We start from the raw sequence: 26,923 nt of genomic DNA, 5'->3' as shown, positions 1-26,923 counted from the left end.
TTTTTTCTAAAACTTTGTAATTTACAGAAAATAACCAACTCTTACCTACAGAAATTGGGGATAGGAAATAATAGGTATAAATTAACTTGCATAAATTATGAAAGGTCTTACAGACATCTAATGATTAAAAAAATTTGTCTGATGAATATTAAAAATAGGCTGGAGTCAAATAGAAAAAAAGAGAAAAGTGAAAAATCCTAGACAGGCAGTCGTTACATTTTCAAGTTAATTGTTAATTGTCACAAAAATTTTCATAGCTATCTCAACTTTTAAGAGATCAATGTCCACTCGAAAGTAAGCCAAGGAAAAAAAACTATACCTCACATATCTTACTATTCCATTCCCAAGTTCTTGAAAGTCAAAGATACCAGTACTCAGATTCCCCAAGATTACCTAGAAGCAAAGAATCCGGCCTCTTCGTCTCAGGCTTTTTAAATCCTAGACATATATTATACAAGGTCAAGATGGGCCTGAATACTCATATTTTCTCTATTTAAGGAATTTCCAGATAACACAATTCATCTTCCAAATCTATTTCTTTTTAGGCTAACATTTCAGAGCAAGAAGAAATAAAAATTTTACGATATAAATAATAGTAGAGTTGAATTTAAATTGCTATCTTCAACAAAGAATCCAACTTATATTTACTGGAAAACATTTCTCCTGGAAGTCTGCAGTGATTCATACCAAATATATATGCTTCTAATTGTCATATAAAAATACAACTTAAAACATATTCCAGTTGGGCACAGTGGCTCATGCCTGAGTGTAATCTCAACACTTTGGGAGGCCAAAGTGGGAGGATTGCTTGAACTCAGGAATTTGAAACCAGCCTGGGCAATGTAGTAAGACTTCAACTCTACAAAAAAATTTTAAAATTAGCCAGGCATGGTGGTATGCCCCAGTTGTCCTAGCTACTCAGGAAGCTGAAGCAGGAGGATTGTTTGAGCCCAGGAGGTCAAGGCTGCAGTGAGCTATAATCACACAACTGCACTCCAGCCTGGGCGACAGAGCAAGACCCTGTCTCGAAAAAATAGATAAATAAAAATTTCCCCAACTACTTGCATATCACAAACATACATACTTTTACTGTAACACATATACTTTATGCTCTAGTTTTTAGTGAGACCAAGACAAAACAATAGTTGCTAGAATTTTAGACACAAAGGTATTTTGCTAAATATTGATGCACTTCATAAAATATGTTCCATAACACATTAGTACTGCATAATCCTGCTAAAAAGGATGATTCCGTACCCAAAAAATTTGGTGAACGTAGCAAGCTACATCCACCTCCCACTGCTTTGAACAATCACAATGTCCATGAAAATATTAAAGGTTGTGAGAAATAGAAATAAAACGGTTTCACTTTGACTCACCATTTGCTATTTCATCCCTTCTCCCTTCGTTTATTGAGAGGTAGTGTTGGCAAATGGTAAAATACCTCTTAACATCTATGGAAAAACATTTGTTCCCCTCCCAGACCACATTTTGGGACATGCTACACTCAAGTACCCTGACATTTAAAGATATATCCAGAATTTGGGTAATTTTAACTGGTATATTTACTGTACTTTGCATAACCAATAACGCATAGAATGTCTTAATTCCCAGAAAACAGATATTTAAAAATACCAAATCCTTAAACTAAAAAAGTAAAAAACACTTATCTTGATTGAATCAGAGTACATACCTATATTTTGCTTTTTCATGAACCCAGACATACTCAGGGTTTTTCAAACTCAAGCGTGCAAGGTCCTTTACAGATTTAGTTTGTGTTGCTGAGAAAAGTAAAGTCTGACGTTTCTTGGGTAGATTTTCAATAATAGCATTCATGGTATCAGCAAAGCCCATATCCAAGATTCTATCTGCTTCATCAAGAACTGAAAAAGGAAAATGCAAGTTGAACTATCATATGTAAAATATACATTAGGCTAAATGCAATGGGGCATCCTGGATTGGATCCTAAAACAGAAAAAGAACGTTAGCGGAAAAACTGGTAAAAACTGAATAAAGTCTGGAATTTATATGATGTAGCAATGTTAACCTTAGTTTTGATAAAAGTACCATGTCATGTAAGACATTAACACCAGGGGAAGGCCGGGCACAGTGGCTCAGGCCTGTAATCCCAGCACTTTGGGAGGCCAAGGTGGGCAGATCACAAGGTCAAGAGGTCAAGACCATCCTGGCCAACATTGTGAAACCCCACCTCTACTAAAAATACAAAAATTAGCTGGGCATGGTGGTGCACACCTGTAGTCCCAGCTATCGGGAGGCTGAGGCAAGAGAATCACTTGAACCTGTGAGCCGAGATCATGCCACCATACTCCAGCCTAGCCACAGAGCGAAACTCCGTCTCAAAAAAAAAAAAAAAACAAAAAAACAAAAAAAATTAGGGGAAACCAGCTGAAGGATGATGCAGGAACTCTCCACTGCAACTTTCCTATAAATCAAAAACATTCAAAGATAAAGTTGATTTAAAAATACACATTAGGTAGTATTCCCAAGCAAAAAAGAAAAAGTTCATTTAAAAAAATGTCAATTTGACCTTTCAAGTTACTAGAAGCAGGTGTTAAAAACCTTGACATGGTCTAATACTAATGTGCCTAATTTCACATATAAGAGTACATATGTTCTTCCGATTTTTTTTAAGTCTACTTTTACTTTCTGGGTTTAGAGCCCAAATGCCAAAATGTTTCAGTAGTTTTTAAGTTTGTTTTGAATCATAACATTTATCCAACATAAAATTTCTATCATTAAAATGTATAAGGGCTCTCTCCTTAAGTCTGAGCTTTTTTTTTTTTTTTTAAATTATAAATTCATTTGACTCACCTAACATTTGGAGATCGGTAGCATGAAAAGATACTGTTTCATCCATGTGTTGAAGAAGCCGACCTGGTGTGCACACGAGTATATTTATGTTGTTGATCCTCTCAGCTTCGTGTTTCAGATCCTGAAAACAGTTATTTATTTTCATTACACAGACATATCACTCTCAGCAGCCTGTGTACCAAAGCTATAAAAGCCATCTGCATGTGGCATTTCATCACAACATTTTAGATACTCTTGGAAATAAACATAACTTTTCCCTTGTATTTCTGCAGCATATCCACATTTCTGGGCTAAATAAATGTCTTTACGGGAAGACATAAGGAGCTCAGAGTTCTAAATTCTTATTCATACCCAGGATTTTGAGGCTAAGAAAAAAAAATAATCAAATGAATACTCCAAGTCAGGATTTCCTATTTGGATCAGAACTGACATAAACTGGAATCACTCTCATTCTTTAATTCAGGACCCAGGGACATTGAACAGACTCTGACACCACTCAAGGACTGTACTTTGTGAACTGAAAAAAGCCGAGGTTCTCTCCTTGATACAAAAACCATTTCTCACAGTCCTGGAGGCTGGGGGAAAAAACAGAATGCTGTTAATTGTTAAAGTTAGGCAACAGGTACATAAGGGTTTGTGATGCTATTCTTTCTTCTTTTGTGCATGTTTGCATAAAAATTGAAGTATTTATCCTCACAGTCTAGAGGAGATTCTAGCAGATACAGGCATTCTAGATGTGCTATAAGACAGAACAAAAGTGAGCAGCAGGTCTTATCTTGACCTACTATAAACATTCCTCTAAACAATCTACCTTCCTTTCTTCTGCTGCTGATGTAGCAATGCTCTGAATTATTCAACCTCTTAGATAGATACCTTATTAAAAGGTACTAGTTCATATATGGAAATATCTTTCCCAATGAATATCAACAAATAACTTTACAGGATTAGAGTAAATATGTCTTAGAGAGGCTAATCAATTCAGATTCCCTGACAAAAAAAAAATGGACTTTCTGGGCCTGCAAAATTGGCAACCAGATAGTAGATAGCAGCGACCACACCAAGGTGCTACTACCCCATGAGGCCCTGGTCTAGGAGGTCAGTCTGTTTAGATGAAGTCTCTGCTGCCTCCCTGTCATCAGCCACAGTATTCCAGTATAGGTTACAGAAGGAAAGGAAGGACACAGACAAAAGGACAAACCTTTCCACCAATGATGAGACCAGCTGAGAAGTCATGATTCTTTCCTACTTTTCGGAGAACCTCAAAGGTCTGATAGGCCAGTTCTCTCGTAGGTGATATTATGAGAACCCCCAGCCCATCTGTTGAGGTCCATTGCAGACGATATAAGGCTTCCAGCACCTCAAAAAGACAGCAAATTCATGTTCAGTAAGTCATCAGAAGTCAGCTTTTTGACCTGCATCTCAACCTTGCCCCTCCAAATCAAAGGGACCTTCCAAGCAGAAGGCATACCACTCAAGTTTTATCCAGTCCAAAGTAAATGATTTTGTTTATCTTCCATCAGAACCATCCACCCCCAACTCAGAGGAAAGGGAAAAGAAACCCCACAGTAGTTCAGCTGCTGCCAGAGCCATGCCATCAGGAAACTGGCTATCAGTGAAAGGTATGTACAACCCAAAGACCTTTACAACACACTTAATAATAGTATTTATCATTTTCTAAATAACCACACTAAAACTTTTGGCTGGGCACAGTGGCTCATGCCTGTAATCCCAGAACTTTGGAGGAGGAGGCAGGTGCATCACTTGAGGTCAGGAGTTCAAGACCAGCCTGGCCAATACGATGAAACCCCGTATTTACTAAAAATACAAAAATCAGCTTGGCGTGGTAGCCCACATCTGTAATCCCAGCTACTTGGGAGACTGAGGCAGAAAGAATCGCTTGAACCTGGGAGGCAGAGGTTGCAGTGAGCCAAGATTGCACCACTGCACTCCAGCCTGGGCAACACAGCATGACTTCATCTCAAAAAAATAAAATAAAAATAAGTAAATAAACTTTCACCCATGTAGCTCCTGTAGTTATATAGTAACTGTATTATCTAGCTATAGAGAGACATTTTTTTTAAAGGGGGCAAAAACACACTAGGATTTAAGAGAAAAGTGGTTTTTGCAATATTTGGAACAAAAACTAAAATGAGATTTTTCTGGGTCATTTTTTAGGAATGAAAAATGAGGAGACCAACGTAACAGAGATGGAAGTGAAAGCCTAAGAAGCTCTACTGTTTTGCTGCCATAAAAGACCGATAGCAATGTCCCAGAAAATTCTCAACAAATGCCTAAAGCTCCTTAAACTGAGCATATTTCAGCTTTATCCTAAACAAGGTGGCAAGTATAAATGCCACTGGCAGGCTCACAAGGGTGAGAGCAGAAACTGTCTCCCACCAGTCCTACTGCAGCACAGAACCACTTTAACCTGCCATACTGGAGCACTCCACTTCCATCAAGAATGTAATGACCTGTCAAGGCACAATAGTTCATTCATTCAATAAGTTATTGAGTGCCTGCCGCATGCAAGGCACTGTGCTAGAACCTGGGGAAAATGGTGAGAACAAGACACATGTGGCTCCTGTTTGATGAAGCTTGCATTCTAGCCAATCTATCATGAAATCTATCATGAATATAACAGACAGTCTGACACAATGACAATGTACTTACTGGAACAAGAAAAGCCAAAGTCTTGCCAGATCCAGTTTTGGCCGCTCCAAGTACATCTTTACCTTGCAAAGCCAATCCAATGGTCTGCTTCTGTATCTCAGTCACCAAACGGTACTGAGCTTCTTGCAAACCTGGCAACATGGAGGGAAGGATTATACTTTAGAAGATCCCTGTAGGATGGTGTTATAGGCTAAGTGAGTTGTGTCCCCCAAAATTCCTATGTTGAAGCCCTAATGCTTCATACCTCAGAACATGACTATATTTGAAGACAGGGCCTTTAAAGAGGTGATTAAGTTACAGCCCCATAGGGGTGGACTCTGATCCAACACAAACAGTGTCTTTATGAGAAGAAACTTGAACAAAGAGACACCAAGGGTCCACATGCAGAGGGGGAAAACCATGTGAAGAGGAGACAAGTTATTCTGTGATCCACCTACTCCACTCCTGAGTATAATCCAAAGGATATATTAATAAAACCAGTACTTTGAAAAGTATTTGTGCTCACATGTTCATTGCAGCATTATTCACAGAAGCCAAGATACGAAATCAACCTAAGTGTGCATGAATGAGTAAAGAAAATATGATATGTTATATACACACACGCACATACACATACACACACACAAATGGAATATGACTCAGCCTTTAAAAAGGAAATCCTGTTGTTTACAACAACATGGATTAACCTGGAGGACCTTATGTTAACTGAAATAAACCAGGCACAGCAATAAAGATACCACATAATCTCACTTATATGTAGAATCTAAAAAAGCCAAATTCATAGCAGCAGAGGGTAGAATGGTAGTTACCAGAAGCTGGGGGAAGTAAGGAGTGGGAAGATGTTCATCAAAGATACAAAATTTCAGTTAGGAGGAAGAAGTTCAAGAGATCTATTGTAGGCCGGGCGTGGTGGCTCACACCTATAATCCCAGCACTTTGGGAGGCCAAGGCAGGCAGATTCCTTAAAGCTCAGGAGTTCAACATGGCAAAACTCTATCTCTACAAAAAATTTTTAAAAATTAGCCAGGCATGGTGGCACGCGCCTGCGGTTCCAACTACTCAGGAGGCTGAGGGGGGAGGATCACTTGAGCCCAGAAGACTGAGGATGCAGTGAGCTAAGATCACACAACTGCACTGCACCCTGGCGACAAGGCAAGACCCTATCTTAAAAAAAAAAAAAAAAATCTATTATATATCATGGTGGCTATAGTTAATTAAAATATACTGAAAAAAGAAAAATTACTAAGTAGATTTTAAGAGTTCTGACCACAAAAGGATGAGGTAATATTAGCACATATATAATTAGTTTGATTTAGCCATTCCATAGCATATACATATTTCAAAGCATCATGTCATACACTGTAAATATATACTTTTTTTTTTTGAGATAGTGTCTCACTCTGTCGCCCAGGCTGGAGTACAGTGGTACGAACCCGCCTCCCGGGTTCAAGCGATTCCCCTGCCTCAGCCTGTAGCGGGATTACAGGCGCCCGCCACCACACCCAGCTAATTTTTTGTATTTTTAGTAGAGACAGGGTTTCACCATGTTGGCCAGGCTGGTCTCAAACTCCTGACCCTGTGATCCACCCGCCTCGGCCTCCCCGAGTACTGGGATTACAGGCATGAGCCACCACACCTGGCCAAATATATACAATTTTTATTTATCCAAAAATAAAAAGGCAGCAAGAGGGCAGCCATCCACAAGCCAAGGAGGCCTGGAACAAATCCTTCCCTTATTTTGCCTTAAGAGGAAACCAATGCCGCCAACACCTTGATCCCAGACTTCCAACTTCCAGAACTGTGAGAAAATCAGTCTCTGTTGTTTAGGCCACCCAGTCTGGTATTTTGTCATCTCAGCCCTAGCAAACGGATACAAAGGGTGTCACATCTTGGTTTGTTCCCTTATTTTAACTAACAAAATTAGATTTCATTTTATTCAGAGGTTGCTGGAATCTTGTTTTTCTTTTAATTAGTCCAGAAAGAATGAGAATAACGTACTGTTAAAACTTGAATATTGCTTATTTTCATTGGTTTTCATGATAGCAAAATTTGCCAAAATAAGATTTTTCAGGCTAAACTCTCTAAATCTCCCATTTACCAAAAATGCCAAGAAATCCAATAACACATCCCAAGATCACCATATACCTACCTTTCAATGTTTTTTTGGACAAGGGAAAATCTGAAAATCTTGTGATTTCATTTACATTTATCTGGAAAAAAAAGAAAAAAGGAATCTGGGTAATTCATTTGTTTCACGACACAGCTATTTTTTCTCTACATTGTATTGCCCAGCTCATCCTTGGTAATTCAGGGTTGAATTCAATCATCGTTTCTAATTAAAAGCCATCATTCCTTCTGCAAGGAAATATGCCCTGAAGAGGCTGTCCCTGAATCGAATATACATTTGTAAGCATTTCAATTGGTAAGGAAAAAAAAGTCACCCAATACACACACACGCACACACACAACACATATTACTATCTGACCTCCAAAATGTTGAACACAGTAAAGCATCACCAACTACATCAATTTTGGGAAGAAAATTTACTTCCTATGATCCTTCAAGGGATATCAATTTAAGAAACAAGGACAAAATTATTACGAACCACAGATCACAATGAAAATAGTTCTATACACACAATTTGGAAAAAAGAGTGAAATTAGTTGGAGAAATATTTCTTGTTAGCACAATCCTTTCAAAGTTTTAACCATAAATCAGTGGCCTATGAAATCCAACCTGATAACTATTCATTTTGGGGTTACTGAAGGAGGAGTATTATTTCAACATAATCAGGGGAAATGTCTGTCATGCTTTGAAGCCACAATAAGTAACATTTTGCTCTCTAACTTTACATTATTCAAATATTCATTACTGATGTTCTTTATTAGCACAAACCCAATTTTCTGAATTTCATTTCAGCTGCTCAGGAGAATTATTTTATTACAGATGCTGAAGGCAGGAACTACTGCTCAGTTCTGGAAATATGCTGCCAAATTATACATGATTCGCAAAAGGAAAAAGCTGCATTTGTATGGTTCATTTATTTAAATTACACTCTAGGCAGTAAAAGGATGACAGTTGTATTTCATTTTACAATCTACACATCTTTCCTATGATTCTTAACATAGCCCAGGCAGTGTTTACTCTGTGCCCTCAAATGCTGAAAATACAAATAGTAAAACATTGTCTTAATCCCTACAAATCATTTCAGATATCACTGGAAAGGAGACAGAATCAGTGTACCAGCATTAGAAGAATGGTTTATTCAAATAACATACTGTCCCAGCAAGGAACCTCAATTAGAAGATAATCTTCCAAACAAGGCATTAAAATTAGGTGTGGTCCAACCTTGCACTCGTGGTATTATCAGCTAAAAAGCTGTTTTCAAAGGGAATAGAATGCCTACAGAAGGAGGCAGGCTGCCAACACACTCTTCAATCCCCAGCAAGAGACACAGCACAGGCAAAGTGAGCTCCTCAAACAAAACATTGCACAGCACATCTATCTTCCTAAAGTCAGTTATCCTCCTGGATGGAAAGTTTAGAAGAATGAAACTGCTCCAACACTCTTCAATCAAGCATTACGATAGAAAACTATATACCATATTCTTTTTTTTTCAAGACGGAGTCTCGCTGTGTCGCCCAGGCTGGAGTACAGTGGCGTGAACTTGGCTCACCGCAAGCTCCGCCTCCCGGGTTCACGCCATTCTCCTGCCTCAGCCTCCCGAGTAGCTGGGACCACAGGCGCCTGCCACCACGCCTGGCTAATTTTTTCTGTATGTTTAGTAGAGACGGGGTTTCATCGTGTTAGCCAGGATGGTCTCGATCTCCTGACCTCGTGATCCGCCAGCCTTGGCTACCTAAAGTGCTGGGATTACAGGTGCCATATTCTTTAAAAGAAGACAAAGAAAAGGAAATTTTGATTCTGTTGATGTTCTAAAATAGGGCCCAGCAAACTACAGCCTACCGGCCAAATCCAATTTGCTGCCTATTTTAGTAAGTAAAGTTTTATTCGAGCACAGCTACAATAATTCATTTATTTATTGTCTATGTAGTTGTTGCAGAGACTGTATGGACCACAAAGCCTAACACAAACTATCCAGCCCTTTACAGAAAAAGAGGTTGCTGACCCTGCTTTAGATATTCTGTTATATTCCAAGGGTTACATAGCAGCCACAGCAGGAGATGGCTATGGTTCCTACAAAGAAAATAACCCAGGCAGGCATGATGGCTCACACCTGTAATCCCAACACTTTGGGAGGCCAAGGCAGGCGGATCACCTGGGGTCAGGAGTTCAAGACCAGCGTGGCCAACAAGGCAAAACCCTGTCTCTACTAAAATTACAAAAATTAGGCAGGCGCAGTGGCGCGTGCCTGTAATCCCAGCTACTTGGGAGGCTGAGGCAGGAGAATCGCTTGAACCCAGGAGGCGGAGGTTGCAGTGAGCAGAGATAGCGCCACTGCACTCCAGCCTGGGCCACAGAGCGAGACTCCACCTCAAAAAAGTAACTCTTTCCCCTTCCCTTTATCCCTTTCTAAGGGGGAAAAATCAATTCCATCTCCATAACCTCATACTCAGTCTACAAATCTGTCTCACTATTCTTCTGAATTCAGGGAAGAGATATTTCAGGGATGGTCCTTATTAAAGGCTTCCCACGGCTGTTGGAAAAGTTGAAAAGAGGAGGAGAAAAGGGTGACATTTGACCATCCTCTTATACTTCTCACAACTCTGGTAATGCCTATTTCTCACTAAAGTGAATAAAGCCTGATGAAAAAAGCATTGAAACGTCCTAGGATGCTCCACCTATTGCCGTCAAGAGAAGAACAGCAAACTGCCTCAACTACACCAGACCAAATTTTGAATTAAAAAAAAAAAAAAATCAGGATTTGAATGCAGTGTCTATACAGTACAGCTGATTACAGTCTAAATGAATCCCAGGTGCAAAGAGTCATTCAGCAACCGTGAAAACAGCTGCTGAACTAACACAGCTAGCTCAACATTTCTCAATGAGCCTCAATCCCTAGTTTTCCAGCAGCCCCTCCAACACACACCACCCCTTAGAAATACACCACCCGCCAGCTGTGAGAACCATAGTTGACTGACAATGCCAGCTGTGCCTCCTCTAGACCCACCATGGAAAAGTCATGCTTCCCCCAGGCTGCTCCTAGTCAATGGCAGGACTCAGCAGTACTACTGCAGGCCCGGGGATTCCTCTGATGGACAATTTTGGATCAGTGACTCCCCATCAGCCTTGCTGAAGCTTTCTTGGAACTGTGCTGCAGTCTGAGACTCTTCCTACCTGCTCCTCCTTCCATCCTTCTCTCCTTTCCCTCCCTACTCCTGTTCCCTCTCCTTCAGCCTTCACGGACATCCCCCCTCCTGCGCCTGTAACCCCTAAAGCTCCAGTTCACCCAGTCCCATTTTGTCATCTGCCTCTCAAAGGACCCAAGACCTAGACTCTAGCAACAGTCTCCAGTCTCCTACCTGATCTCTTACCCTCCAGCCTTTACAGCTTGGATATATTCTCTCTATAAAGAGTCCCACCACATACTTCCCATGGCTTCCAGATAAAGTCTTTGATTGTGGCCTTTATATAAATTTCCTACTGTTACTGTAATAAATTACCACAAACAGTGGCTTAAACCGACACAAATATATTACCTTAGAGCTCTGGAGGTCAAAAGTCCACAATGGGTTTCACCTGGCTAAAATCTAGGTGGCAGCAGGGCTGCGTTATTTTCTGATGACTCTAGGGCAGAGTCCATTTCCCCACCTTTTCCAGCTTCTAGAGGCTACCCACATTCCTAGGTGGTGACCCTCTTCTGTCTTTAAAGTCAGCAACAGACTCCAAGTCTTTCTCACATCACGTCACTCTGACACTGACTCTTCCGCCTCCCTCTTCCACATCTAAGGACACACGTGATTACACTGGGCCCACCTAATCCAGGATAATCAGCTACTTTAAGGTCAGCTGATTAGCAACCTTAATTACCCCTTACCATCTAACATATTCACAGGTTCCAGGTATTAGGATGTGGACACTTTAGGAAGCCATTATACTGCCTGCTGCAGCCTCCAATGTCATCACAGTCCAACCTTCTTCTCGAATCCATCTGAAGCCAACTCAGGAATGCATGCAACACTCCAAAGAGCATTTCCTCTCTCAAAGAATGCCACGCATTTTCACCTCTCTGTATTTCCCCATGTTCCCTTCACCTAGAACACCCCTGCCAATCTTTTCTATCTGATGAACTCATCATTCAAGAACTAGCTCCACCAGGCACAGTGGTTCACACTTGTAATCCCGGCACTTTGGAATTACAGGTGGGCAGTTCGCTTGAGCACAGGAGTTCAAGACCAGCCTGGGAAATACAGTGAAACTCCATCTCTACAAAAATTACCAAAAAAAATTAGCCAGGCCTGGTGGCATGCACCTGTGGTCCTAGCTACTCAGGAGGCTGAGTTGGGTTGATGGCTTGAGCCCAGGAGGTCAAGCCTACAGTGAGCCATGATGGTGCCACTGTACTCTAGCCTGGGTGATAGAATGAGACTCCATCTCAAAAAAAAAAAAAAAAAAGCTTAGCTCCTTTTGGCAACTGCAAACCACTGGACAGTTTGTATGCACCACAATGAAATCTGCTAAGACTGAGATACAGGGGATGAAATCCAGCCCACATAAGCTCCCCAAGCCAGACCTGAGGCTGCAACCACCAGGAAGAAGGGAAGCATACCCAGAGGAAGCATGTTTTTTGTAATGCATCTGACCAGAAGGAGCTCAGTATAGGATAACTCAACTTCCCCTAATTACACCATCCTCTAACTCCACAGCACTGAGGTACATGTTACAAACTTACTATTATAACACTTTATACATACTAATATAACGTGTAAAACTGTACACACCCTACACGCCCAGGTGTACAAACCCTACACGCCCAGGTTCCCTAGGGACTTGGGCATGTATTTTTTTCCATGTATACTCACACCCGCCTAGACAAGCGCCTGTCAAATTGTTTTAAAAGGTTTCGGAATCAAATTGTTCAGTAATTCACCAGTGAGGCTACTGAGCACCACCTGTGTACCACAGCTACGTAGTAAGTTTTATGTACAATGCTACCACCTGAGGAGCCACATAGTGAGGGCCTGCACCTTGTTTACCTAGAGAATGATAAGCCTGCTATTCAAATAATTATATCCTAGTATTGCTAACCTTGACAACTGATTTCACACTGCATTTATTTCTCAACCAAATCTTAAGAAAATATTTCTAAAATTAAAGAAGTAAAACAGAACAATGCTTAGCAGGGGAAAAAGCTGCTCCTCCAACAGTGAAACAAATGGGATTTAAATAAATGCAACGCAGTAAAGCATACTGGTTTGGTGCACTGGTATCAGACTACCGGGCTTAGAACTCCTTTTTCACTTCCTAGCTGTTTAACCTTACACAAATTATTTAACCTTGCTGTGCCTTAAAGTTGTCTCACCTATATAACGAGAACAATTTCACAGGGTTATTTGTGGTGAGTATACGGAAAGCCAGCATGCATAAAAGTTTGATAAATGTTCACAATTACTACTGAAACAAGAAACAAAAAAAGAATAATCCAATGCTGCCAACCAGAGCAAAGCCACCTGGGAAAGGTCTAGTCTTATAGCAAACAACATCTAAACACTGACTGAGCACCTACTCAAGGACAAGCACTGTGCTACCAGACTCTGGGGAGTGCAAAGATGAGTGTATCACTGGTTGCTGACCTTGAATGGTTCATGGTCTAGTAGGAGAGTTTTTTTAAAAAAGTTAAAGAAGCCAATCATCACAGACAGTTGATAAATGTTGTCATAAAGGTATCTACAAAATGCTATAGATGCACAGTAGCCCTAACTCGGCCAGGGGAGATGATGAAGAGAAGTTTGCACTAAATCTTGAAGGAAGAGTACCTTTCCTTAGAGTGGGCAGATGGGTATGCTCACTGCACACAGTGGAAACAACAAGTACCAGGATGAGAAGCACAAGAAGCATGCACAATTCACAAAACTGCAAGCTGTTCCTTCATATATGCCTGTCATGTACCACTTGGTGTATACACATTATCTCATTTGGGCCTTACAAGACTCTGGGTGGCTAATAACTTCTGTTTTTTGAAAGAAGAAACTGAGACTTAGAGGGGTGAAGAAACCTGGCTAGCCAATACCTGAAAAGAGTGAGATTTAAACCAGGTCAGCCTGACCACAAATAACTTACTCTGCAGCAGACTAGAACATGTTGACGCGCTGTATTTGACAATTTTTCTAAAAGTAACTGTGAGCCAAGGAAGGGTTCTAATAGGCAGTAAAATGATTAGATCTTCATCTTGGAAAGAATCATTCTAGCAGAAGTATAGAGGATAAATTAAAGAGGTTTAAGGCCTAGGGGACAAACCCCATCAGCCACCTGTTTCACTAATTAAAGTTTTACTGAAAAACAACACCCATTCATTTAAGTATTTCTATGGCAGCTTTTGTACTACAAGGGAACAACTGCGTAGTTCCACCCTTAGGATTACAAAGCTGAAAACATTCACTATCATTTACAGAAAAAGTTTGCTGATCCTTGTTGAAAGCAATATTTACTATAGTAATCCAGGCAAGAGACGATGGGGGCTGAAGACAATGCAGTAGGGATGAAGAAGCATTTGAAAAATATAAGCAGAACAGATCACTAGTGTGACTGACTGGATATAAGAGTAGGTAAGAGAGAAGTATCCAAGACTGCTCATAGGTTTCTAGCTCTACGGTCTGCTGAGATGGTGGAGCTAGGATGTGGTGCTAAAAATGATCCCAACTTATGTCCATGTATTAACTTCTGGAAGGGATGAATGTTACCTTACACGGCAAAAGTGACTTTTCAGATGTGATTAAATTAAAGATCTTGGGATGGGGTGATTATCCTGGATTATCTGTGTAGGCCCTAAATGCAATCGTTAAGTGTCCTTATAACAGAGGAACAGAGATAGACTGACACAGGAGAAGGCAGAGACTGGAGTCATGCAGCCACAGGCCAAGGAATGCCAGCAGCCACCAGAAGCTACAAGAGGCAAGAAACAGATTCTCCCCTAGAACCTCTGGAGGGAGCAAGTCCCTGCCGACACCTTGATTTTGGCCCAGTGAAACTGATTTCAGACCTGTGGCCTCCAGAACTGTGACAGGGTAAATCTCTGTTGTTGCTGGGCTTGTTTTTTTGTTTGTTTGTTTGAGACAGAGTCTCACTCATGTCACCCAGTCTGGAGTGCAATGGCGCGATCTTGGCTCACTGCAACCTCTGCCTTCTGGGTTCAAGTGATTCTCTTGCCTCAGCCTCCCGAGCAGCTGGGAATTACAAGCACCCGCCACTACGCCCGGCTAATTTTTTCGTTATTTTTAGTAGAGGCGGGGTTTCACCATGTTGGTCAGGCTGGTCTCGAACTCCTGACCTCAAGATCTCTGTTGTTTTAAGCCACCAAGTTTGTGGTAATCTGTTACAATGGCAACCTTAGTTCCAAGAATGTTCCATCTGTTAAATCCCTGATGGTACTGCACTACAATGGGGCTGAGAAGCTGAATGATGTGGGTGAAGACCAACAAACATGGGATTTAGGGAAAGGGAGAAGAGGAATTGACAGACCTGTGGAGTCTGGAGATTGGGGAAAGAAGTCAGGAGGTCAAAGTGATCGTTACAGGTATACTCATCTGGGAACACCAACTACAATATGGGGATGATAGGTGACAGAAACAGACCAGCGGTCCAGCTTTTCTAGGCCAATTCTTGGATGGGGACATGAAGCCTGTGAAGAAAATGAGGTGGGCACAGGAAGAGCATAGATGATGTTGAGGCACGCAGTCTGGCTTCATGGTTAAAAGCAAAGGCTTTGGGATTAAAAAGACATGGATCTAGCTTCCAATTCCACACCACCTACTAAGCGTGAAAGATTCGGACAAGTTTCATTCCTCTTAGAACCACAATTATCTCATCTGTTAAATAGGATTATTAATATCCATACCTCAGATCAAGTCAAACAATTACTGTAAGCACATGGTGAGTGCTTAAAAATGTAGGTGTCATTATTACCATTATTGTCATCAGTATTATTACTATGAATATGACTGTAGCTATCACAGCATTAGTCTCCCTACCCTTAGGTAAGGCCGCATTTCTATCGTTTTTTTAGGAACAGTGTTGCAAGCAGAAGAGTGGCCAGAACGGTGCAGAGGTTTGAGCTGTGGCACCCGGCGTGACCTCTCATTCCCGGCCGGGTCCCGGTGACGGATCCGCCGCCTTCACTCCGCAACTCCTCGCCGCAGTGACACGCTGCCCCGCTGCTGGCCGGCCCGAGCCCCCTCCCCAGCGCCGGCCTCACCTTTTCATAGTTCTGCATGAGGCGGCTGATACTCTCGCGCTCGACCTGCCATTCGGGTTTCTTCAGTTGCTTCCTCAACTGCTTCTTTTTGTTCTGCCTATGGCTGTGTTTTTTCTTCCAGCGATTGAAGCTCCGCACCGGGTCGGGTCGTGCTCCTGAACCCGGAGAGTCGGCAGTTTTGCCCATTGCGGCGGCGGCGGCGACAGCTCGGATCAACCAGACAAGAGACACTTAAGGCCAGGCTCGCGGAACCAGCATGGGACAAACGCACAGAGGCGCGTGCGCGAACCCAGAAGCCCGCCCCCCGAGCTTTTGAAACCGGGGCACGCGCCAATGACGTTAATGAAAAACAGGGCTGTGATTGGCGAATTGGCTCCTGCTGGGCGGAGCAGTCTGGGGAAACGGGGCCGGAGCGCTCCAAGGAAGGGGGCGAGCTGAGCGGCGCCGGGAGCACGCCGGCTCTTTAAAAAAACGCATGCGCACTGTTGTTGTTACTATGGTGACGTCACACACTGACCCTTGAAGGGCTATTAACACATTTGCTCCAGGTTCAACTTTGCTAAGCGTTCGTGAGTATGTGTGTAAACACATACAATCTGTGAATGAAAATTGTGACCCTCGTTTTGCACTTTTCGGGCCAACGAGCCCAAAGATTTGCCCAGAAGTAAACAGCTAATGACTTCTGATTTCCATCCGTGGTGGTTGTACTTCCTCAGGAATAAAAATGAATATTCTGTATTCTTCTTATGCCCCTCTGGGTTTTCCTTTTCCTCTGGGCCCCTCAGACTCTAGCTGCAACAGCAAGGAAACCGGAACGGAATCAAATTGAATTTGCCTTAAAATGCTTTTATGGAGACAAAATGATAACTAAACGTAAGGAAGTAGGTAATAGAGGCCGGACACGGTGGCTCACGCCTGTAATTCCAGCAATTTGGGAAGTCGAGGTAGGTGGATCACCTGAGGTCAGGAGGTCGAGACCAGCCTGGCCAATATGGTGAAACCCTGTCTCTGCTAAAAATACAAAAATTAGCCAGGCGTCGTGGCGCACACCTATAATCCTAGCTACTCGGGAGGCTGAGGCAGGAGAATCGCTTGAACCCCAGGGGTGGAGGTTACAGTGAGCCGAGATCGCCCCCACTTCACCACAGCCTGGGCGAAAGAGTGAAACTACGTCAAAAAAAAAAAAAAAAAAAAAAAAGGAGGTAATAGAAAAGTTATTGCAAGTTGGACGTTTAAGTGAACTGGCTTTCAGTGAATTGAATTTTTTGACACATTTACCTACAGCCTCCAGGAAAACACCGGATGTGGGTGGGAGAGCTCAGTTGTGGCAAAGGAAATTGGAAAATTGAGTTCAAAGTTCACAGGCAGAATTTTGGGCCCTCAAATTCCCTTTCCAACCCCACATAGCCAGATCACTACTCTCAATTGTATGCCCATCCTCCAAACAGGACATGGCTTATTGGAAGGGAGTGAGGACAGGAGGCGAACGAGAGAATTTCCACACTCAGGGACACTAGATGTGGTAGACAGTAAAGCTCAATAAGGAGCGATTATATAAAAGTATATATACATCCTCAAAAAATTAAAAATAGAACTCCATGTGAGCCAGCAATTTCACTTCTGGATATGTATAGCCAAAATAATCGAAAGCAGGGTCTCAGATATTTGCATACCGTGTTCACCACAGCGCTATAGCTAAAATGTGGAAGCAACCCAGGTGTCTATCAACTGATGAATGAGTAAACAAAACATAATATGTACCTAAAATGGAATATTATTCAGCCTTCATAAAGAAGGAATTTCTGACACATGCCACAACGTGGATAAACTTTGAGAATATTAAGCTAAGTGAAATAAGCCAGTCACAAAAGGACAAATACTACATATGGTTCTATTTATATGAGGTACTTAGAGTTGTCAAAATGTTAGAGAAAGTAGAATTGTGGTTGCCAGGGACTCAGGGAGGGGCCAACCAGGGGGTTACTGTTTAATCAGTGCAGAGTTCCAGTTTGGCAAGATGAAAAGAGTTCTGCAGATTGGTTGCACAACAACTTACAAATGGCTAAAATGGTAAATTTTATGTGATGTGTATTTTACTACATATGTATACCACATATGCATACCTACAGAACAATAAGGCCCTCAGCTATAACTCACTTTTTTCCTAAAACTGTAGGAGTCAGGCATGTATGCGCCCCAGGCAAGAAACTGGAAGGTTCAACTCTAGGAAAACTGAATGTCCAAGAGAAAGACCTCAATATAATAACATCTGGGGGCCAGGCACAGTGGCTCACAGCTATAATGCCAGCACTTTCCAAGGCCAAGGTGGGAGGATTGCTTGAGCCCAGAAGTTCAAGACCAGCCTGGGCAACATAGTGAGACCTTGTCTGTACCAAAACTCAAAAAAATTAGCCGACCTTGGTGGCACACACCTGTAGTCCCAGAAACTAGGGGGCCAAGGCAGGAAGTTCACTTGAGCCTACGGAAGTCAAGGCTGCAGTAAGCCCTGATACTGCCACTGCACTCCAGGCTGGGCGACAGAGCCAGACTCTGTCTCCAAAAAAAAAAAAAAAAAAAAAGAGAGAGAAAAAAAAAAGACATTTTGGCAGTAGCCAAATAAATGACAAGTCACTAACCACCCCCTTGCTCTTTAGTGAAAATTGGTTAATAAGCCCTCCATTCACTCATTTCTAATCAGCCTTATTCTTAAATATGGGAGAATAACCAAAGACCAACAAATATTTTAGGAAATCCTTTAACTTAAAAGTTTTAAACCAAAATTAGTAAATTAATGCAGAGAGCAAAATAGGCCTCCAAAAAAAAATCACTATCAATATTCTTAGGAAAATAAGGCCTCATATCCAAGAAATAAGAACAGGGAATACTCAGAGAACAAAACAATACTCTTCATAGAAGTCATTTTGTTTGTTAAATAAATCAAATTGCTAACATAAAATAGTGGAAAATCCAAATTTTAGTCACAAGAACTCAATATCACATTCCAAAGTCATTAGGATTTAACAATTTGTGATGAAAATAGCTCATATATTGATAGCTTACAATGACAGCTTTATGATGGTTTCTATGCTTAGTTGCTCCAATACCTTGTTTTTTGTGGAAATGACCCCTAGAAAGGCTTCCAATTGTGATATTGAGGACATTAAATATGTTTTAACACATTTTAAGACTATATTCTCCACTGCCAACCAATATTCACAAAGATCCTAAAGAACTAAAAAAAAAAAAAAAATTGGAAATGTGCCTGGTAACCACTGCTATTAATAAAAGTAGAGGCAATACTCCATAGGGGAGGGAGGGTCCATACTAAAATTTAGGGAGAAAATGTAATATTTGGCCGGGCATGGTGGGTCATGTAATCCCAGCACTTTGGGAGGCAGAGGCAAGTGGATCACCTGAGGTTGGGAGTTCGAGACCAGCCTGGCCAACATGGTGAAACCCTGTCTCTACTAAAAATACAAAAATTAGCCAGGCGTGCTGGCATGTGCCTATAATCCCAACTACTCAGGAGGCTGAGCCAGGAGAATCACTTGAACCAGGGAGGCAGAGGTTGCAGTGGGCCAAGATCGCACCATTGCACTCCAGCCTGGGCGACAAGAGAGAGATTCTGTCTCAAAAAAAAAAAAAGTAACACTTGTAGTTCATCATACATTGATACCCCATCTAACATTATCCATCACTTAGTTTCTATTTGTAAGTTTTCAACAGTTTATCATCATAATTATTCAAATTGCATGTCTCAAAAACTCTGAAAAGACCATTAGATTCTTTCAGTGCTTTAAAACTTTTTTAAAAGATTATCTGGTTGAGCAAGATAATAATGGTAGTGATGAGCACAACCATTGCCCAGATCTCAGTTTGTAAAACCATTTTTTCCAATCAAATGATCCAGAGCTCTTTGAAGAAATAGCTAATTCCAGGGCTGACACAAAGAAAGTACAAGAAAGCTGGAATATCTTGAAGTGCCAGAAAATAGGAAGCGCTCAAAGAATTATGGGAATGAAAAGTTCTATTTATTGACCTAGGTGATAGGTATGAGGATATTTGCCTAATAATAGTTCAGTAGACTCTACACTTGTTCTACGTAGCTTTCTATAGTGGAACAAAAAAACAGAATGTGTAACCCCAAAATATGCCTCTTTGATAACAAATTATTTTTTAGCTAAAGACAATTAAGAAGCAGCAAAGTGTAACCCCAAAATATGCCTCTTTGATAACAAATTATTTTTTAGCTAAAGACAATTAAGAAGCAGCAAACACAGGAAGAGCTCTTCCTATCCTCCCACTTTTTTGCTTAAACAGAGGATATAAATTGCCATTTACTGGAAACAATTCTAGTTGTCATAGCAGCCCAGAGACAGCACCAGAGGAATCTGCAAACTAATCTTATTCCATTAGTTTCTTCACATACATTTACTTACCTTCCTCGGTTTCCCACATTTGGAAGCCCAAAACTGTTTTCCTTTTTCCTGTCATTTCTCTACAAGTGTATTGTCCTTTGTTGAAGATGTTATACAAGCCAGAATTCTCAGCCACTGCTTTGAGTTACTTTCCATTGAAGTTACTCTCATGTGATGTACACCGCACACATTACTAAACTTGTTCATTTTGCTCTTGTTAATCTGTATTTTGTCACTGGGCTCTGTTCTAACTACAATTTTATGAGGTTTGAGGAAAAATTATATTTCCCCCCCCCAACAATAGGAAAATAAGGCCTCATATCCAAGAAATAAGAACATGGAATACTCAGAGAACAAAACAAAATTCTTCATAGAAGTCATTTTGTTTGTTATATAAATCAAATTGTTAATATGATTGGCCAAGACTCAGCTATTGTTACAGGTGCATAGTAATTTATATAAAATTTTGTATAATATATATGATGTGTTATTTTCCTATATTGTCTGTTTTCTTTGGTCATCTTGATATTTTTTATTTTTGTTTTTAGAACACTGTGTGTAGTAGTTGCCTATATAATAAGTCCTTTATATGATGCTCTTGCACTCCTTTTTCCTTGAGTCAGTGATACCCCTTGATTTCCACTTATTATCAATATGGAAATCCATGAGTTTATTTTCTCTTTCATTTGCATTGTCAGAGCATATCGCATTTATGCTTTATTCTTCCATGCTTACTCCACTTTGTTTAGACTTAGATCTAATATTACATTTAATGCTCATTCTTCATCTGCCAAAGTTTTCCAAATCACCTCTTGGTTCCAAGGAACTTACGGGTGCAATATTCGCTGAGGTCCTGCATGCTTTAAATTGTTTTTCAATAGCCTCGAGCTGTAAAGTTTTTAGTTTTTACTTTTTTCCCTTGAGTTTCTTTTAAAGGGTTGTTCCACTGTTGTCTTGTTTAGTGTGTTGATGCCAAGCTGTCTGATGCCAATCTAATTTTCTTTCTTCCATAATGACCTTAATTGTTTTGAATGGAAAATCAGATTATTTTTTCTCCTTTTTTAGTAAATCAAATCATTTTACTAAATTATGTTTTAGAGTTAATTGTTTATGGGTCAATTCTCCCAGGCATACAGTGGACCTCTTCAGTAATAGTTTTTTTGCTTTTTTTTTTTGTTTTTGAGATTGAGTCTTGCTCTGTCGCCCAGGCTGGAGTGAAGTGGTGCGATCTCAGCTCACTGCAACCTCCGTCTCCCAGCTTCAAGCGATTCTCCTGTCTCAGCCTCCCAAGTAGCTGGGACTACAAGCGCCCACCACCAGGCCCAGCTAATTTTTCTGATTTTAGTAGAGGCAGGTTTCACCATGTTGGCCAAGCTGGCCTCGAGCTACTGACCTCACATGATCTGTCCACCTCAGCCTCCCAAAGTATTGGGATTACAGGCGTGAGCCACCGCGCCCAGCCAGTTCTTTGTTTGTCTGCCCTCTGCATTGTAACTGCCTTTCTACATTGCCAATAAAGTTAAATACTGTTTAATTTTAAGAGAGTCCCACAAGATCAGAATAATTTGGCCTAAAGATTCTAAAAGGTGAACCCATCCATGTCCTCTTGTTATGTAAAAATGGCAAATAACTATTTGTAAATCAATTCAACTGTATATTTGACTTTTTTTAAGTTGGAAAAGAAATTAATACAACAAGATATATGCTTATTCAAATAGTGAAATTACCTTTGTTTCCTTATACCTTATTAATATAATCAGTCTGAAGTCATTGTTAGGATACAACACCTCTTTAGAATTTTTGAAGTTGCAGCTTTGGTTGGTTCCATCTCCTTTTACTCATATCCTCTAAAACTTGGCGGCACCAGCATGCAGCCACCTTGATTCCAGAGTGCATCCTGTCAAACCTTTAAACAACAAAAATACATTTACCTAATTGGCTAGTACATATAAACTAAAAGGCCAGGAGGTTTAAGCTTGCCACAACTGTTGTGTTGCTAACTACCCAGGAGTCATGAATCAATTAGTTTGTCTGTGCATGCGTTTGTTCATTCATTTACATATAACTTTTTTACTTTATTTATCTAATTGTCTTGTACTAGACATTCTTAAGCCTCAAGAATACAAAAATGAAGAAAAAAACTATCCTTGCTTCAAGAAATTTACAATCAAGCATGATGGCCTCCAAAGTTAGCTGCATGAGAATCACATAGAAAGCTTTTAAAAAATAGTACTTCCTGAGCTTTAGCCAAAAATATTCCGATTCTATAAGTATGAAACAGAAACCAGGCAATTCTGTTTCATAGGGACCTCTGGTCTAGTAAATTACAATTAATCATAATAATTGAAGCTGATTATAATTAACTATGTAATTTGAATCAGTTCAAGTTGAATACCACCAAAATTAAACCATAATAAAACTATGAAAATTAACATACAAAGGGAAAATAGTAATAAAGTTTCCATATGCTATTGATTTTTTGTTGTTTTTGTTGTTGTTGTTTGAGATAGGGCCTCGCCCAGGCTGGAGTGCGGTGACACAGTCAGGGCTCACTGCAGCCTTGAACTCCTGGGCTCAAGCCATCCTCCTGCCTCAGTCCCCTGAGTAGCTGGGACCACAGGCACATGCCACCACGCCTGGCTACTTGTTTATATTTTTAGTTGAGACAGTTTTGCCATGTTGCCCAGGCTGGTCTTGAACTCCTGGACTCAGGCGATCTGCCTGCCTCAGCCTCCCCAAATTCTGGGATTACAGGTGTGAGCCACTGCACCCTGCCTGCCCTTGATTCATATTTGAACCATAGATATTAATAAGATGCTTAATAAAATCAACTCTACTCATCAATGTTATCAATACAACTTACTGTGGCACTCACACATAAGGATTCCTGAGATGCTTAACAAAACCATCTCTACTCATCAATGTTATCAATAAAAATTACTGTGGCTATCACACATAAGGATTCTCATACTGTGGTTCACTAGTAAAAATACTTGAAGACTCATGCCCTAATCATTTGTCTGAGATAAACTTAATTTCTACCACTATTTTCACTTAGTGAGAAATTGGAACTTCCAGATAGTTATTTTTGGTCTATCACGGGCCAGCAGGTGGCAGGGTAGGATTAAGTGCTAGTTTTCCCTTGGGAGTGGACTGAATTTGGCCTGGGTTTTTATAGTCACTCAGCAATTTGGTGTACTGGTAAGTTTGTCTGTCTTATTAAAATACTGAGTTTTTATGACATGCTTTATTTACAATTAGTACTCCCAAAATTCTATTTTTAATTCATTCTTCCAACGCTTCTTTTTAATTAACAGGAAGTAAATGCTAACATTTATTGAGCACCTAATAAGTGCTATTTCTAACTTCATTACATACATTCTTTCTAAACCTCACACAACTCATTCTCCAGATGAGAAAACTGAAGGCAAGAAAGATTAAATGATATGCCCAGGGTCATATGTGACCTAATACTTGATATCATTGGTATTCTCTCCCAGTTTGTGGCACCACAAAACATAATTTTGATTTATTTCATCATGGAAAGACTTCCAACTCTCCTGTTCTAAAAAGAATTAGGATCTTCATAAATAGCAGTTTGTCTTCTACTGGGGCCAACCTTACTGAGTTCAGTTATTTGAATTAACCTTGAATCTAATTGTTCACTACATATGTACAATTTGCATATATTTCTATGTCTTACATAGTGTTAAAGCAAACTAAATATGGCCTGAGAAGGACTCTGTATTTCTATATTTGAGTCCTTATGGATGAACTGTAACCTAGTTTAATAGGCAGACAAGATCGAAAATCTAATTTAGGAGTATGCACCTGTAACAATAGCTGAGTCTTGGCCAATCCCAGTGGCCATACTTCAACCACTCATAGACTCCTAAGTGTTCAAACTGTGTTCAAATAAGGCAAATGCCAACTTATAACCAATTCAGCTGTTTCTGTGCCTCACTTCTGATTTCTGTATGTCACTTCCCTTTTTTTAATCTATAAATTTTTTCTGACCACGAGGCATCCCCAGAGTCTCTCTGAATCTGCTGTGATTCTAGGGGCTGCCTAACTTGCGTATATATACCACATTTTCTTTATTTGTTCATCTATTGATGGACACTTAAGTTGATTCCATATCTTGGTTATTTTGAATAGTGTTGCAAATAAACACAGAAGTGTAGATATCTCTTTGATATACTGATTTCCTTTCTTTTAGATACACACACAGCAGTGAGATTGCTGGATCATATGGCAGCTCCATTTTAGTTTTTTGAGGAACCTCCTGCTGTTCACAGTGCCTGTACTACATTCCCACCAATAGTGTTTAAGTGTTCCCCTTTCTCCACATCCTTGCCAGGATTCGTTATTGCCTGTCTTTTGGATAAAAGCCATCTTAACTGGGTGAGGTGATATCACATTATGGTTTTAAATTTGCATTTCTCTGATGATCAGTGACGTTCAGCATTTTTCATATACCCATATACCTGTTGGCCATTCATATGTCTTCTTTAGAGAAATGTCTGTTCAGATCTTTTGCCCATTTTTCAATCAGATTATGTGATTATTTACTGTCGAGTTATTTGAGCTCCTTAGATATTCTGATTATTAATCTCTTGTCAGATGGGTAATTTGCAAATATTTTTTCAATTTCATGGGTTGTCTCTTCATTTTGTTGATTGTTTTCTTTGCTGTACAGAAGCTTTTTAGCTTGATGTGATCTCATCTGTCCATTTTTGCTTTGGTTGCCTGTGGTCTTTGAGGTATTTTGGTCTTTGAGGTCTTACTCAAAAAATCTTTGCCCAAACCAATATCCTGAAGTGTTTACCCAATATTTTCTTCTAGTAGCTTCACAGTTTCAGGTCTTACATTTAAGTTTTGAATCCACTTTGATTTGCTTTTGTATATGGCAAGAGATCAGGGTCTAATTTCATTTTTCTGCTTGTGGATATCCAGTTTTCCCAGAACCATTTATTAAAGAGACTGTCCCTTCTCCGATGCATGTTCTTGGTATCTTCATCAGAAATGAGTTGTAAATGCACGAATTTATTTCAGGGTTCTCTATTCTGTCCCATTGGTCTATGTGTCTGTTTTGATGCCAGTACTATGCTGTTTTGGTTACTATAGCTTTGTAATATAATCTGAAGTCAGGTAATGTGATGTCTCCAGTTTTGTTCGTTTTGCTCAGGATTGCTTTGACCATTCTGAGTCTTTTATGGTTCCATATGAGTTTTAGGATTATTTCTTCTATTTCTGTGAAGAATGTCATTAATATTTTTATAGGGATTGCATTGAATCTCTAGATTTCTTTCGGTAGTATGGATATTTTAACAATATTAATTCTTCCAATCCATGAACATGGATATCTTTTCATTTTTTGAGTCCTCTGTATTTCATCATTTTGTTTTCTTTTGTTTTTGTGGTTTGTTTTGTTTTGAGACAGAGTCTCGCTCTGTCACCCAGGCTGGAGTGCAATGGCATGATCTCAGCTTGCTGCAACCTCCACCTCCCAGGTGCAAGCAATTCTCCTGCCTCAGACTCCCAAGTAGCTGGGATTACATGTACCCACCACCACTAATTTTTTGTATTTTTAGTAGAGACGGGGCTTCACCGTGTTGACCAGGCTGGTATCGAACTCCTGACCTTAGGTGATCCACCTGCCTCAGCCTTCCAAAGTGTTGTGATTACAGGCGTGAGCCACCACACCGGGCCTCATCAATGTTTTATAGTTTCATTGTAGACAGCTTTCATTTCCTTGGTTAAGTTATTTCCTAGGTATTTTACATTCTTTGTAGGTGTTGTAAATGGGATTACTTTCTTGGTTTCTTTTTCATATTGTTCACTGTTGACATACAGAAATACTACTGATTTTTCTATGTTGATCTTTTATCCTGCAACCTTACCAAATTTATCAGTTCTAATAGTTTTTTGGTAGAGTCTTTAGATTTTTCTGAATATAAGATCACTTGCAAACAAGTATAATTTGGCTTCTTCCTTTCCAATTTTGATTCCCTTTATTCCTTTCGGCCTAATTGCTCCAGCTAGGACTTCCAGTGCTAGGTTGAATAACAGTGGTCAACATGGGCATCCTTGTTTTGTTCCAGATCTTAGAGGAAAGGCTTGCTGTTTTTCCCCATTCAGTATAATACTAACTATAGTTGTGGAATATATGGCTTTTATCATGTGGAGGTATGTTCCTTCTAGGCCTGGTTTTTTGAGTTTTTATCACAAAAGAATGTTGAATTTTACTGAATGCTTTTTCAGCACCAATTGAAATGACCAAATGTTTTTGTCCTTCATTCTATTGCTATAATGTATCAAGTTTATGGATTTGCCTAGATTGACCCATTTTTGCATTCCTACAATGATTCCCACTTGATTATGATTAATTATCTTTTTTTTTATTTTTTTGAGACAGAGTCTCACTCTGTCACCCAGGCTGTAGTGCAGTGGCATGATCTCAGCATACTGCAGCTTCAACTTGTCAGGCTGAAGCTATCCTCCCACCTCAGCCTCCTGGGTAGCTGGAACTGCAAGTGCATACCATCACGCCTGGCTAATTTTTGTAGTTTTAGTAGAGAATGGGTTTCATCAAGTTGCCCAGGCTAGTCTTGAAATCCTGGGCTTGAG

General features: G+C 40.2%; 1 protein-coding gene across 1 annotated transcript in view; it reads right to left on the bottom strand.

Moving 5' to 3' along the window:
• The window catches only part of DDX10 (DEAD-box helicase 10), a 278,803-nt gene extending 262,659 nt beyond the window's left edge, over positions 1 to 16,144 (bottom strand). The window contains exons 1-6 of the mRNA XM_032167320.2: positions 15,876 to 16,144; positions 7,652 to 7,712; positions 5,503 to 5,633; positions 4,031 to 4,189; positions 2,833 to 2,953; positions 1,694 to 1,883 (exon numbers count right to left, since the gene is read on the bottom strand). Of these exons, the coding sequence (XP_032023211.1) occupies positions 1,694 to 1,883; positions 2,833 to 2,953; positions 4,031 to 4,189; positions 5,503 to 5,633; positions 7,652 to 7,712; positions 15,876 to 16,061 (848 nt within the window). The 5' untranslated portion in view covers positions 16,062 to 16,144. The remainder of the gene's footprint in view (positions 1 to 1,693; positions 1,884 to 2,832; positions 2,954 to 4,030; positions 4,190 to 5,502; positions 5,634 to 7,651; positions 7,713 to 15,875) is intronic.
• Between the last annotated feature and the right edge of the window lie 10,779 nt (positions 16,145 to 26,923).

The sequence above is a fragment of the Hylobates moloch genome, unplaced genomic scaffold (assembly GCF_009828535.3).
Source record: "Hylobates moloch isolate HMO894 unplaced genomic scaffold, HMol_V3 SCAFFOLD_11, whole genome shotgun sequence".
In the NCBI taxonomy this organism is placed as follows: Eukaryota; Metazoa; Chordata; class Mammalia; order Primates; family Hylobatidae; genus Hylobates; species Hylobates moloch.
Note: the sequence above shows the minus strand (reverse complement) of the source record. Positions and strands in the feature narration are given on the sequence as shown.